Source organism: Panicum hallii, chromosome 5, assembly GCF_002211085.1.
Source record: "Panicum hallii strain FIL2 chromosome 5, PHallii_v3.1, whole genome shotgun sequence".
NCBI lineage: Eukaryota > Viridiplantae > Streptophyta > Magnoliopsida > Poales > Poaceae > Panicum > Panicum hallii.
The window spans coordinates 8,874,376-8,887,945 of NC_038046.1; the positions used below are offsets into that span (position 1 = coordinate 8,874,376).

At 46.2% G+C, this 13,570-nt stretch overlaps 2 protein-coding genes across 3 annotated transcripts; both read left to right on the forward strand.

Moving 5' to 3' along the window:
* Positions 1-265: 265 nt before the first annotated feature.
* On the forward strand, positions 266-4,609 carry LOC112892983 (clp protease adapter protein ClpF, chloroplastic). The gene is made up of 11 exons (XM_025960106.1): positions 266-480; positions 989-1,425; positions 1,648-1,707; positions 1,789-1,880; positions 2,091-2,169; positions 2,265-2,358; positions 2,843-2,955; positions 3,511-3,556; positions 3,813-3,853; positions 3,953-4,116; positions 4,187-4,609. Exons 2-10 carry the CDS (start codon positions 1,102-1,104, stop codon positions 4,106-4,108), a joined length of 1,005 nt encoding a protein of 334 aa, XP_025815891.1. The 5' UTR covers positions 266-480; positions 989-1,101; the 3' UTR covers positions 4,109-4,116; positions 4,187-4,609.
* Positions 4,610-5,954: 1,345 nt separating this feature from the next.
* LOC112895247 lies at positions 5,955-7,448 on the forward strand. 2 transcript variants are annotated; one of them, XM_025963187.1, is made up of 4 exons: positions 5,955-6,105; positions 6,252-6,407; positions 6,787-7,020; positions 7,247-7,448. In XM_025963187.1, the coding sequence occupies exons 1-4, from the start codon at positions 6,100-6,102 to the stop codon at positions 7,307-7,309; spliced, it is 459 nt and encodes a 152-aa protein (XP_025818972.1). In that variant the 5' UTR covers positions 5,955-6,099; the 3' UTR covers positions 7,310-7,448. The 2 variants fall into 2 exon arrangements, with proteins under 2 accessions (XP_025818972.1, XP_025818973.1); XM_025963188.1 differs by having other exon boundaries at positions 6,032-6,105; positions 6,255-6,407.
* The last annotated feature ends 6,122 nt before the right edge of the window (positions 7,449-13,570 follow it).

The window sequence follows — 13,570 nt, forward strand, 5'->3', positions numbered from 1 at the left end:
GATTTGCGGTGTTTCCTTTGCCAAACATGACCTAGAACATTCATCTGAGAGATCAGAGATATCGTAACTTACAAGAAATACTCCAGTAATAAGTCCATTAATTGAAAGGGAGAAACAAAAGTCGATTTTTTCTTAAAAGTAAGAAGAGTCAAATTTGAGGGTGCATCCTGGGCTGATCCAGTGCTGGTGAAAGAGTGTGTCTGATAGTGTGTGCTTCCAGCGGGACTACCACCGGGAGAGCTAGTATCTGGGCCGTATGGACTCAGGAGTCCAGGGAAGCTTTCAGTTTCCGCCTTTCCGGAGCGGGGCTGGTGCTGCAGGTGAGGCGAGGAGGCTCCGTTCATCTCTATCCACAACTACCGTAGCAGCAGCAGAGTCCGCCTCCGCGGCTTCGCCCTAACCAACGAACAGCAGCGCATGCACTCCGCCACCTCAGACCTCACCTCCCTTTCCTTCCCCGTTTCGCCGTCGTCGCATCCGGTAAGTGAGCTATCCCTCCCACCAATGGCGGACCTCGGATTCCAGAGTCACCAGATTACGGTTTTCGTACAAAATCTAGACCTGCTCGCCGCTGTAGAGCACCGCTCCCCTGCCATGCGCGGTCCCCGCCAGCACCGGCGCCGAGCGGGGACCGCGGATGGCAGCGGCGTGGTGCCGGTGCTGGCCCCTCGCTACCGGACGCCGCTCGCGCTCCGCTGTGGCGCCGTCCACCGAACGTTGGCGGATTGGCGCCGGCGGGGCTGATCAAGTCACCCCATGCCCCAGCCCCATTTCAGCCTCCGCCTTTCTCGCGCGCCCGCGCTGTGTCTTGTGCGGCGGGGCGTCCCAACTCCCGTGCACGAATGGGCATTGAGACAGACTTGATTGCCTGTGACTGTGAACATATTGACCAAAATCTAGAGACACAGGCTAGAAATAGTATTTAAGCTCTTTGCTGCAAGTGTAACGTGCTTCAGTCTAAGTTACTTTGTTGATGTTATAATTTCAGTTTGTGCTTTGCCGGAGTTGGAGATGCCATCAACCACCTGTGAACTCCATTGAGCAGGGATCGAGTTGCCCAAATTGTGGTGATTGAAGCGTTCCAAGTTCCAAGCACATACAATGCAGGGCATCTCTATATGCGGTTCAGTTGCCTCACCCCATGGAGCAAATTGCAGAAGGGCTTGTGTTGCAAGGAACAGTCTGAGGCTGCCATATGAGATTAATAATGCAGTAACCCATGGAGCTTACTCATGCCACTGGCACATGCATAAACTACACAAAAACACCAATGGCAGAAGAATGAATGCTACAGTAAGAACTAATGCGAGATGGTTGTTTGGAGGAGAGGGGCGTAGCAGTGATGCAAGGCTGGAGCGCAGTGAATCTGCTAATGAAGATATCTTGATCTTCTACTTCCAGATGGATTTACAGACCCGGATACAAGTGAGTAGTAGCTTATTGGCCTATACTTTCTAAATATACTGTGAACAGAAGCTGCTACCTTTTGTCATATGTCTATTATTTTACAATCTATTGTCTAGCTCACAATCAATTTACAGAGAACTGAATCTACTGTCATTACACTATACTACTGTGATCAACTAATACTTGATACATCAAGTTTGCAAGTCCAATCTCACTATTGATTGTTTTCTTTTTCACCAGTATGCATTGAATATAGAACAATTTGATGTGGCAAAACAATTGAGGGAAAAACTCACTGAGGTAAGATAACAACTTTACTTGAAGTTCAACATAAGCAAATACATAGGATGCAACGTTGCTAAAAAAAATCTGCCTTTTTAGATTGAAACGGAAATAATTAGGCAACGTGAAGCTAGAAGAGGTTCATCAAAGACTGAAGCTCAGGACAAATCTCTGGATCTTTTACGTGTACGGTATGTTAACATTTCAATTTCTCCATAATATTAAGATTGGAGGCACTTGCAAATGTTCTCACTTACATATCTTTTCCATTAAGAATTCATGTGTTCTGGTATTCTACTTTGTTATTTAACCTATACCTTAGAACAAATCTGAGAAGGGGAAAAGTGGTTATAGGACAGCCTCCATTTGGAATGTAACTTCATCTTTTCCTTTTGTTGCAGTGCAGACTTGCAGAAAGCTATTGACAGTGAGAACTATGCTTTGGCAGCTGGTTTGCGTGATGAAATCGCCAAACTTGAGGTATACCAAACCTGAGGTGCATCAGTTCTGTGATTGTTGTGTTTTCAGTGACTATAATGTTCAATACCTTACACTTGAACTTCAATGTCACATAGGCCGAATCTCTTGCAGTATCTGCTAAAGCTCTTGCTTATCAAAATGTGAAATATGCATTTCGACTAGGGCAGAAAGTACGTCACAAGGTACATGGTGAGTACTTCCATACATCTAAATATACTTCACCTTTTGCTACACATAGTCTCAGTGGATAAATGTAGCATTTTTTTCAAAATTTCTGGCAAGCAATAAGGACAGTCAAAAAAAAAATTAAATTGTTTCCTCTTTTGGAACAATAGAAGACTGCTCAAAATTGTCAGTAACTTTGAGAGGCTTGTTTATGCTCATAATACCTATTTTTTCAGTTCGAGGTTGCACCAGATCTATTGAAAATAGCAAATAAACATTTATACAGGATTGAACCAGAACCACTGAAAGCGAAAATATATATTTATGTAGATATTTATATCAGCTTTGTTAGTAGGTCTATTTCATTTATAATATTTTTCCAATAAATTGACAAAGCTTATCTATGGCTTTATTCATCCTTATTTGCTGTGGCGCTTAATTTTGTAGTTCAGCAGTTGGTTTCAATTCATCTTCCTTAATTTTGTTTCATCCTGTACTCCTGTTGAAGGATATAGAGGGGTGATATGTGGCATGGATCCTGTATGCTGTGAATCCAAGTCATGGATGGAGACCGCAAATGTGGAGAAGTTGTCTAAAGGTCCAAATCAGCCATTTTATCAGGTAGATGCCGCTTCTGATTTTGTCTGTAGCTACAGTTCACAGGTCTCAGTACTTTCTTCTCGTAGTATCTGCAAACTATAGTGCAATGCTATTTTTGTCAAGTTTACAGTAAGCTAGAGAGCTGCACTAGATTAACGTAATGGTAGCATGTTATATATGACTATCCTGGCAAAGGCTAAGCATAGCTATTCAGTTGGCCTGATCATAGTTCTGTAATTCTTGAATGGGCTTATGCATGCGGCTTCTGAAACCTATGATTGTACACATCTGCATACATTCATGTTTCATGTCTGTAGTACTCATTGTTCCCTTTCTCTGACTTATTTATCATCAACTATAATTAATATTGCAATGTCATACGTATTAGTATAGCAATATTATCATATGAATTAATATAGCAATATCAACAAATGTGAAATGCATTTTTCTTCTCCTGGCCCACATCCTCCTTTTGGGACCATTCTTTGGTATGCTACAATGCCCCGAATGCTGATGGGGGCATCTGGTCTTTTGAAGTCTTTGACATGCTACGTGATTTATTGTTGAATATTTCAGGTCCTGGTTGATGTATACGTTGATCCAGAACTACTTGTTGCATATGGTATATTTCTTTTCTTCTCAGTTGATATTGGTTTTAATAGATGCATTTGAATTTGACCTTTTTAGATACTGTCATTGTTATTTTGGCAATTTCATGTTTCTTTCTGTAAGTGACCTTTCGTTAATGAGCCAAATGGCGTATGAGAGTTAAACCAGGATGCATGATATCCAAACCATTATCTAAGATACCTTTACCTATTTAAGAAAAAAGTTAACTTATGGCATGGTGATATATGGTTTTCACTTTTTAATTTCAGTGGCAGAAGAAAATCTTTCAGCAGCTGAAGAATCAGAGAAAGTGAGGATGTGTTCCTCATCTCATACCATATGCTCGGTTATTCAACTCGTTTACCTGCTGAGCTGAAGTAATGCGGTTATCCTTCATTTATTACTGCAGGGAAGGTTTGATCACCCCTACATTGAATTTCTATTCTATGGTGAGGACACGGCTGGGGACTTCATCCCTATCAAACAACTCCGTGAGAAGTATGACCAACCACGTTATGAAGCTTCTGGAGATGAAAACGACAACGATGGCGACACAAGTAGCTGAAGGGCAAGGTATCACTTAAATGAAATTCATGTATCATCAAATTGTCCTGCATACTAAACTTAATCTGTGTCTGTGCAGTGCCTTCATGTATCTAAAGTTGTTTTTGGAACCATTCTGATTCACCACACACTGAGATGTGAATTATTGAGGTATCTGGTACAAGTGCAGATGGCAATACAACCATTGGCGAAATGCTCATCAGTGGGAATGTGCAGTGGATAAACTGCATATCACCCTTGCAGATTGGAGGTTACTCTCTTACAGTTATAATCTCATCAATCACTGAAACGATGCTCGAGACAAGTTACATTTGCGCTTTTTTATTGTTACACTGTCGACGGGTGTCAAAGCAAAAGGAAAAAAAATAATCCTTGTAGATGTCCTGTGTACAGTTCTCCCATATCATCTCATTTTCTGTACCCTCTTACGGACAATTGTGCATATGTGATACTTGCAACTCCAGTTGAGTTTAGAATAATTTTCGCGAAGGCTTCACGTGCAGTTGTTTGGATTCCGCTTTCGTGGATACAACAGATTTTGTTGACTGCTTGTGCAAGCCTTTCTTTTGGGATAGATTCCTGAACGGTGAAGAGTTGCTTGTTGCTGATGATGCAATCGAAAACTCTACATTTGATGTCAAAAAAAGAAAACTCTACATTTCGTCCTGCCAAAACGGAGGGCGGAAACGTCGTCGATTCCCTCATTTTCACACGGGCTCTGGGTGGATCTTTGTTGGTCTTCAACTCTTGATGCTACGGATCGGAACGATTCAAAATCATGGTTGCAGCTCACGCACCTCCGCCCACAGGCCGCAGCTGCAGCCCGTAGCGGCGAAGCCTCAACGAGGCAACGACCCGTCCACGGTCCACCCTCCTCCAAATCCAACCCATAGCCTTCTCCGATCCGGCTGCGGCGGCGCACGGCGGGCGGGGGTGACGGACTGACGGGGCTCGCCAATGCGGCTTGCAGCCTTGCAGGACCTGCGGCTGCGGGGCTACGGGCGAGTGCTGACGAGTGACGAGTGACGACCACAGCTGCCGCGCACGGCGCGCGGTGCACCGGCGGGCGAGCATCGAGGGCTCGGCGGCGGCGGCGGCAGGGAGCCCATGATGTCACGGCGCGGCACTCGAGCTCGGCGGCACGGCGCCTAGGCTGTGGTGGGGGCAAGGACGCTGGACGCGAGACGAGGACCGGCTGTGGCCGTGGCCCTGGCACGGGCCGCGGGGGGACGAGCGGCGAGCAGCTAGCGAGCGGGCAGGTACGGCGGCCGAAACAGGCATACCCTGCCGTGCCCGTGTTCACCCATGCCCCCTGCTCCAGTGCTTCGTCCCGATCCCGACCGGCGCCAATCATGCTACGTTCTTTCGACCGGTCCGAAACATCTGCGCAGAGCCCAGGACACGGCCAGAGCTCGCTCGCCCGCCCCCGGACCCTGTGGCCCCCGCCCTTTCGTCTCCATCCAACAAGACCTCACACTGCCTGATCCTACCTACGCCACGCTTGGCGCGCGCTGCGGTCAGCACTCCGCCGCAGCCGCTGCGCACGCCACAGTCGCCTCGCTCGCTCTCACTCCTCCCACATAATGACCGGACGTCCGGACCGGCCGGCACAGCGCGCCCGCCGCTCAGCACCGCAGGACGCACAGCTGCCGCTGTTGACTTCCACTCCTCTTCCTACTACTAGTCTACTCCTACTCCTACAGCCCTACTCCTCCATGAAAAGGGGGCCCGGCCACGCAGCTGCTGCCGCCTTCCATTCCATGGCACGCCCGCTGCACGACCCGCGCCCATCCCTGTAACCACCTAACCCCCATCCTCGCGTGCGACGGAAAGGCACGGAAGAAACATTCCCACTCCACTCTCGGCCTCTCGCTCCCAAGGCCCCCGCTCTCTATAAATACGTATGTCTCGGCCGTCACCTTCCCCTGACCCCCAGCGCAGCTGATCTCTCCTGCTTCGTTCGACTCCTCCTACGCTCGGAGCTCGGTGGCCATGAAGGTAGGCATAGCAAGAGGACCCCTCCTCGCCGCTCCGTCCAGCGACCAGCCAGCGATGCCTTTTAGACCTCTGCTGTGATATCTCATCTTGATCTGCTTGCTGGGTCGTGTGAGGCTGATGCGTTCTCTTTTGTGTTGCGAATGCAGAAGGTGCGGGCGAGGCGGCAGCGCGTGCCGGCGTTCGGGGAGTGGAACTACGACTACGGCGGCGCCGGCGACTGGCCGGTCACCCAGTACTTCGACTCCGCCATGCAGGCCGGGCTGGTCATCGCGATACCGCCCTCGCCCAAGCCACCCAAGAAGGTGAATGCTGAGAACGCCTGATGCTGCATACTCTGCTTTCTTTACCTTTCTTCTCTTCTTTTCGAGGGAGATATAGTTTCTGTGGTAGAGCATTAGCCTACAGAAGTTCGTCTTCAGGTGCACAGTCTCTCACTAATCATTGGTTAACTAGCACTTGTTCAAATGATTACTGTCATGATCCAATCCAGCTAAGTTTATCTACTAGTACAAAAGCTTACCCCTTGCAACATGACACGCTCAATCTGTCTGCAAAGCTAATCGAAGTACTGCCACCAGTACACACAATTTTCAACATCCATCGTGACGTTTTGTTCAAAAACCATCACCTGTGTCCAATGTTTTCAAGCTGGGTAACATTGCACTGTTGATGCATTAGCAGGCGGTGAAGTGGAGTGACAGCGCCACCCTGGAGGCGGAGGACGAGAAGCAGCGGCAGCCGGTGGTGGTGGGGCTGGGCGAGCAGGGCTCCGTGAAGAAGCAGGGGAAGCAGAGCCGGGTGGCCGACGCCGGGGCCCACGCCTCCCCTGCGTACAAGGCGTGCCGGGTGGCCGTCAAGGCCGTGGACCAGGACCTCTACCAGATCCCGCCCGACATGCTCTGCCATGACCCCAGGGTAAATCCCTGCCTCCCCACTCATACACTGATGCATTTTTGAAGAACTTCATAACTCATACATACACTGAAAGCATGCCGTTTTTAGTCAGAATCAGTGCTAACCGCATCATTGGTTCAATACATTGTACTACCAGTCTACCAGAAGCTGCTACTCCCTACCGTTCTTTTTTGAGAGCATTGGAACCTAGTGTAAGAGTCTCGTGCTATTTCTTAATCCTGTGCAGAAGAGGGTGACGAGGAGGAGGAGCGCGTGGATGGGCTGCCTGGGGTTCGGCTGCGTCGCCTAGGGATCCGCCGCACCGCCTGCCCGATGACTGCTCATCATGAGTCGCCAGCCGCCTTGCTCTGTGTGTGCCTCCCCGTCCCCGCTCCTGTAAAACACACTCCGTACCGGAAAACCATGGCCATGATGTTGTCACTTGTCACCCCCCCCCCCCCCTCGTCATCTCTTGGTGTTTGGTCGTCGTACGCGTGTAACGAGTATGACGGGCGACGGACGCGACGTGATGTGGCCGTGCCCGGTCCGGGCGGCAGCGTCATTTCCCCGTGCCCGAGACCAATCGATCGCTGCTTTTCCACGTCCCGTTGGCCACTTGGCTGGCTGCTCGCTGCTGGCTCCGTGCGTGGAGTTACGGCCCCGGCGAGGCCGGCGGAAAGGCCGCGTGTGTGTGTTTACCTACGGGAACTGAAAAAAAGTTTGATGTAACCCTAAATAGTTTGAAAGAGACAAAAAAGCCTTGTTCCATGGCTGTCTTTGCTTTTGTGTTATTGCGCGATGATCGATTCCCTTGGGGATTTGGAGTCGCTGATGGATCAAATCACGTCGGGTCGCTCAACCGCCTTGGGGAGATGCTTTGTTTTTTTATCAAGTTTTCTGTAACTGTAACAAAGCATCTTATGCTGTTTCACCGCAACAGTGGACTGTCTTGAAGGATACTACAAAAATGTTTCAGTTCAAATTTGTATTGATGACGACGAAGCATGGCATCGGCTGCATCTATTCTATATTAATCTTTAACCGCTTTCTTTTCCCAATTGGCTAATCCAATGGAACACTAGCTTTGAACGATACCTACATAGGAGAATGGACTTTTACGTTGCCTGAAACCAAATTATTTCGACTGAGCCATAATACCCACCCAGTGTACAAACTTGTCACATAAAAGCCAGGTCGTTTTTGCCCTGCTTTTGCCATCTCCTGATGTATGAAATTACGGGAATGGTGAATAGCATGATGGCATGTCCACTCCCAACCATGCCATTGATGGCGATACTACTACTTGAGCACTGCTTTTTGTTGCAACTTTGGTGTTGTGACTTTCCATCGGCCTTTTGACCTTTTCATCCCCAAGACCCCAATGTACTCGAATACTAAGGGCGCCTAGTGAAAAGCTAATGGTCGCAGTGCAAAAGGTTGGTTTAACAGGTTGGCAGTGGCTTCTCAAGAGAGGGGAGGGAGGAAGTGAAAATGACGTTAATTTCCTTGTGGGTGCCACTAATTATCAGGTAATCTCCTGCATGAATGTTTGGTGCCGTCATGACAGTCTGATTAGGTACAGTATTGGATAGCATTATTGCTCCTCATTATTGATAAATCACATCAACTCTCTTCTTCTTGGGACTTGGGATGCATTGGTTCTGCTGGTGTTGGAAGAAGCTTTCATGCTTCTTTGAAATTTTCTAACACGAGATAACACTAAGACTAATCACAATGGTAGATTTCATATCCCTATTTCCAAGAATGTCATATCAACTTGGGGGATAAATGAAACACTATGCCTCAATGGAGAGTTTCATTCCACTGTTTTCAAACCTAACCAGTGTAATTAAATGCTAGTTGATCTAGTGGTGCACGAGATCCTCCATGAAACAAGGGCGGCGGTCACAGTGATCGTTTCACGCCATTTCCAACATCTTGGAAACGAGTTAGCAGAGTGTCGTGGGGATAAAACTGGTTCCTTCTCTTCCCTCGTTAAATCAGTGCCACATCATCAAAAATATTGATGTGTCATGATAATTAATGCCATGAAACCCCCTATTGTGATTAGCCTAACATACATGCGCTATTTATATTTTACAAAATCAGGATGGTTGGAGTAGAAATTTAGGTCAAAGGGCATCAAACTCGAATGGTTGGGACGTACATTTGCTCCCACAATCCCCTCAATTAAAGCTTAGTTGCTATACCACGAGGACATCTATCCTTTTTTTCTTCGATCTGATGGCGGCATGGGCATCTATTGTCTGGGGTTTTCCCATGCATGTTTCTGTTTTAGAAAGAGCCCTTTAACCCATCTTTTTGCCAAACTTTCAGCTTCTGTATTTGCTGGCCTCCTGCACAGTGCTGGTCCCACAACACTCGTAGCCCTACCTCTAGCTCTCATCAGAGTTGCTAGCCTAGGGTGTTCATTTCCGATCCTCCGAAGATGCACCTGTTGGACGGCCATGGTGAACTTACAGTGAGCTAGATCCTTGTCCATCTACTCGTTCCGTTTCTCTTGTCTGGTATCCCATCGATTGCATCTTGACGGTCATGACTGCATTCTCTCGTGCACATTTCTAACGCATGCCCAGCAGTTTTCTATAAGCACGCAGCTTATATACCGGGGTAAATGCTAACGTGATCACGAGCTACAAGCAAGTCAATGTAGATTGGGTTTCAGCTAACTCCAGCAGATCGATGTAGCTGAAACGTCTTATTGGCAACTAAGCTGCAAAAAGGAATGCAGTGCGTGTACAGAACACTGTTGTCACTGAGCACAGATGGGCCACTTTTTTATGGGAGAAGAGATGGACTTGCAAAACCATGCTGAATCTCTTTGAAACTCTTCCCTGTCACCGAGCAGAGCTGCAGAGACAAGAGTGATCCTTCTAGAAAAGTTAGTTGCCGGTATGCCCTCACTCGTTAAAAAATTGGAACTGTAGCATGTGCCAATAAAAACCCATAAACTATCCAGCATTTTAGTTGCTGCTGTTTCATGGAGAGCATTCACATTTCGTGATGCATATATGGATTACGGTATCCCCGTGCAGCAAAGCCACGGTCAAACTTATGGACAGATCAAAAGACCATGGTAGACTTGGCTGATTTTGCTCTATTCAGTCACAAACATATGTTAGCACAGCATTGACCGTTGAAATGAGATTTCGCACCAACCACATCTGGAAATTTTTATTGAAGGTAGAAACGAAAGATGTGGCAAAAACAAGAATGCACATGGTAAAGTGACAACAGATCGGTCGCCGAAAGCTATCACAGTACTCCCTCCGTCACTAACAAATACGCTTTCCGAGACACTTACTTAGGAAGAGAGGAAGTATAACAAAAGATCACCCTACGTGCCACGACAAGATAACACGCATGCATGCATTTGCATCGCACGGCGCCCTAGCCCACATTCCATTCCATCGTAAACGCCGCTCCCTCCTCTTTTTTCTACTGGATCGGCGCCGTATGTCACGACGAGGCCTCTCTCGCTGTCGCCCGTGCAAAGGCTCGAAAGACCGACGTGACGGCGATGTGCCGTGTCTCGGACCGGTTCCAGCTGCACCCGCCTGTCCGCCTGCCCTTTCGCTGTGCTGCGTCCTTCCCGGTGAAAGCAAGCAGAAGCAGTGCCACACTGCCACTCCCTCCCCCTGGCCGCCTGCTTGTGTGCTACCAAAGCTTTCTCTTCGAGCGGCAGTGATTGTGGTGGGTAAAGGTTGATGCAACCCCTGCCGTGTCCGTTCGTCGTGAGACTGTGTGCCGGCCGGGCCATCGGGGAAAGGGGAATGGTGGATTGGACCTGTCGTTCACGCGAACGAGGCGGCGCCTGGTACAGGTGATCAAGAATGCAGGTCGCTTATTAACCTCTTCTTCGTTCGTGTTTTAATTACCTCCTAAAGCGCTTTAAAATTCTTCAAACTTCTCCGAGTGTGCTGTGTGAATGTTCCATCTTGAGCATTTTGACTCTAACATATGTTGTAGAATAAGAACACATGTTAGTGTCCATATGCTCAAAATGGAACACAACAACACATATACATCATACAATACACTTGGAGAATTTGAAGAGTTATGAAGCTCTTTAGATAATTGAAACACGAATGAAGAAGAGGTTAAATGACCTGCGTTTTTTTCTATCACCTACTGGCATAGGCATACTCCCTCTGCCTGCTCGTGTACTACCAAAGCTTCTCTTTGGACCAGAAGAAAGCTTCGAGCACCAGCTTCGTAAAGGTTGATGCAACCCTTCGGTGTGTCTGTTCGTCGTGAGACTCTGCCGGCCGGGCCATTCGGCCATCGAGGAGACTTTGTTCTTTAGGCAGCTGGTTTATTAACGTCTCGTCGGGTCTGTATATCCAGGGATAGAGGCTTGATGATCATGTTCAGGCTTAATTTCACATTTAGTTGGTAATGGCCTATCCAGACTTCAACATGCAGATGACACAATTCTATTTATGGAGCATAATTTCGAGAAGGCTAAAAATGTGAAGCTTCTACTAACGGTTTTCGAGCACCTTTTTGTCTTAAAGATAAACTTTCATAAAAGTGAACTTTACTACTATGGAGAAGCGAAAGAGGCCCAGCATGAATATAGGAATATCTTCGGATGTCCTATTGGGGAGGCTGCTTTTCGTTATCTTAGCATTCCAATACACCATACCCGAATCCGCAATAAAGATTGGAATGTTATAAAGGAAGGATTTAAAAGAAAACTAAGCACATGGAAAAGCAAGATGCTCTCCTATGGAGGCAGATTTACTCTTATTAACTGGGTCCTAAGCAATCTCTCTATGTACATGATTTCCTTCTTCGAAATTTCAAAAGAAGTCCTTAAGAAGTTAGATTACTTCATGCCTAGATTCTTTTGGCAAGGAGACGGGTATAAAAGAAAATACATATCAACAAAATAGAGTATATTGTGTAGACCAAAAGATTAAGGAGGACTAGGAATGTTAGATTTAGAAATTTAGAATAAATGCCTCTTAAGTGAATGGCTTTTCAAGCTCATTAATGAGGATGGAATTTGGCAATAAATTCTTAAAAATAAATTTCTAGGTTTCGAAACAATTTCTCAAGTAGATAAAAAGCTAGGAGATTCACCTTTCTGGTCAGGGTTGATGAACATCAAGGCAGAGTTCCTTGGCTGTGTAACTTTTAAACTTTAAAATGGGGAATAAATTAGATTATGGGAGGATAAGTGGCTAGAAAACACTAGCTTTAGTATCCAATACCCACGTCTTTACAATTTGGTGGTTAGAAAGCATGCCACGGTGCAAAAAAGCTTATGGGTTTAGCTCCACTTGATGTTTCTTTCAGGAGAGGTCTAAGGAGAAATAATCTTAAAAATTGGTATGAGTTGGTGACTAGGATAGCAAGTGTCCACTTAGTTAATCAATTAGACATGTTCATATGGTCTTTAAAAAATGAAATCTCCTCTGTTCAATCAATGTACATAGCGATTCTCAATGTAGAAGTTCCCCCAATCAACAAGTTTTTATGGAAGCTAAAACTCTCCCTTAATGAAACTTTCCCTTAAGGTTAAAATCTTTTTATGGTTCCTCCACTGAGGTGTTATTCTAACTAAGGATAACTTGGCTAGATGGAATTGGCATGGCAATAAGAAACGTTGCTTTTGTAGTAACAATGAGATTATACAACATCTCTTCTTTGAATGCCAAATGGATAGATTGATTTGAAAAATAATTTATACTACCTTCAGCTTACCGAAACCTAATAATGTTATTCATATATTTGGGTCTTGGTTAGAGGGGTAAGGTGGAAGGAAAAAAAAACTTAATTCTAACAGGAGTAAGCGTTGTTTGTTGGTCCATATGGCTAAGCAGAAATGATTCTATTTTTGATAAAGTAAACACACAATCTTACTTGTAGATCTTTTTCAGGGCTACTCACTGAATTAGATTATGGGCGCAGGATACTATACCAGGAGCTTGTCGAGCTTTGGAGACTACGGTATGCGAAGAATGGGTGGCGGTTTAGTTAATAGGCTTTGCTCATAAGCTGGTTACATTTATTTCTGCTTTGTTGGCTACGAGTAGTAGTCACTTTTATAATAAAGATTGGATATATGGCATTGCGAAGCCGGGATATTAAACTATTCTTTTATCTAAAACAAATATTCTGGCTCGCGGGTGAGACCATGTCCTCAGACCCCGTCGGCGCGTAACCTTCGCTTAGAACATGGGCCAATGGGCCATCATGATTGTTTGGTTGGGACTTGGGAGTGAGCGAGCATGTGCATGGTGGAGGCCCATGCGGGTGTTCGGGAGTGGACAGGAAAGCATGCGGCTTAATTTTCAATACATTTCTTTATGTATGCGAATGCAGCTTAATTTTCGTAGGAATTCAGCAGAAATTTTTTCGCGCTTCAAACGGGTCTGAAGCTAATCCATCTGTGCCAAAGTCTCTTTCACCCGAATTCAGTAGTAGTAGCTGTATCCGGCTTATATTGTAAGAAAAAAAAATGTGTACGTAATCTTCATCGCATGACCGGTTTGTGAGAATTAATTCAATGGCAAAAGTTTGCTAATGCCGGATTGTGACT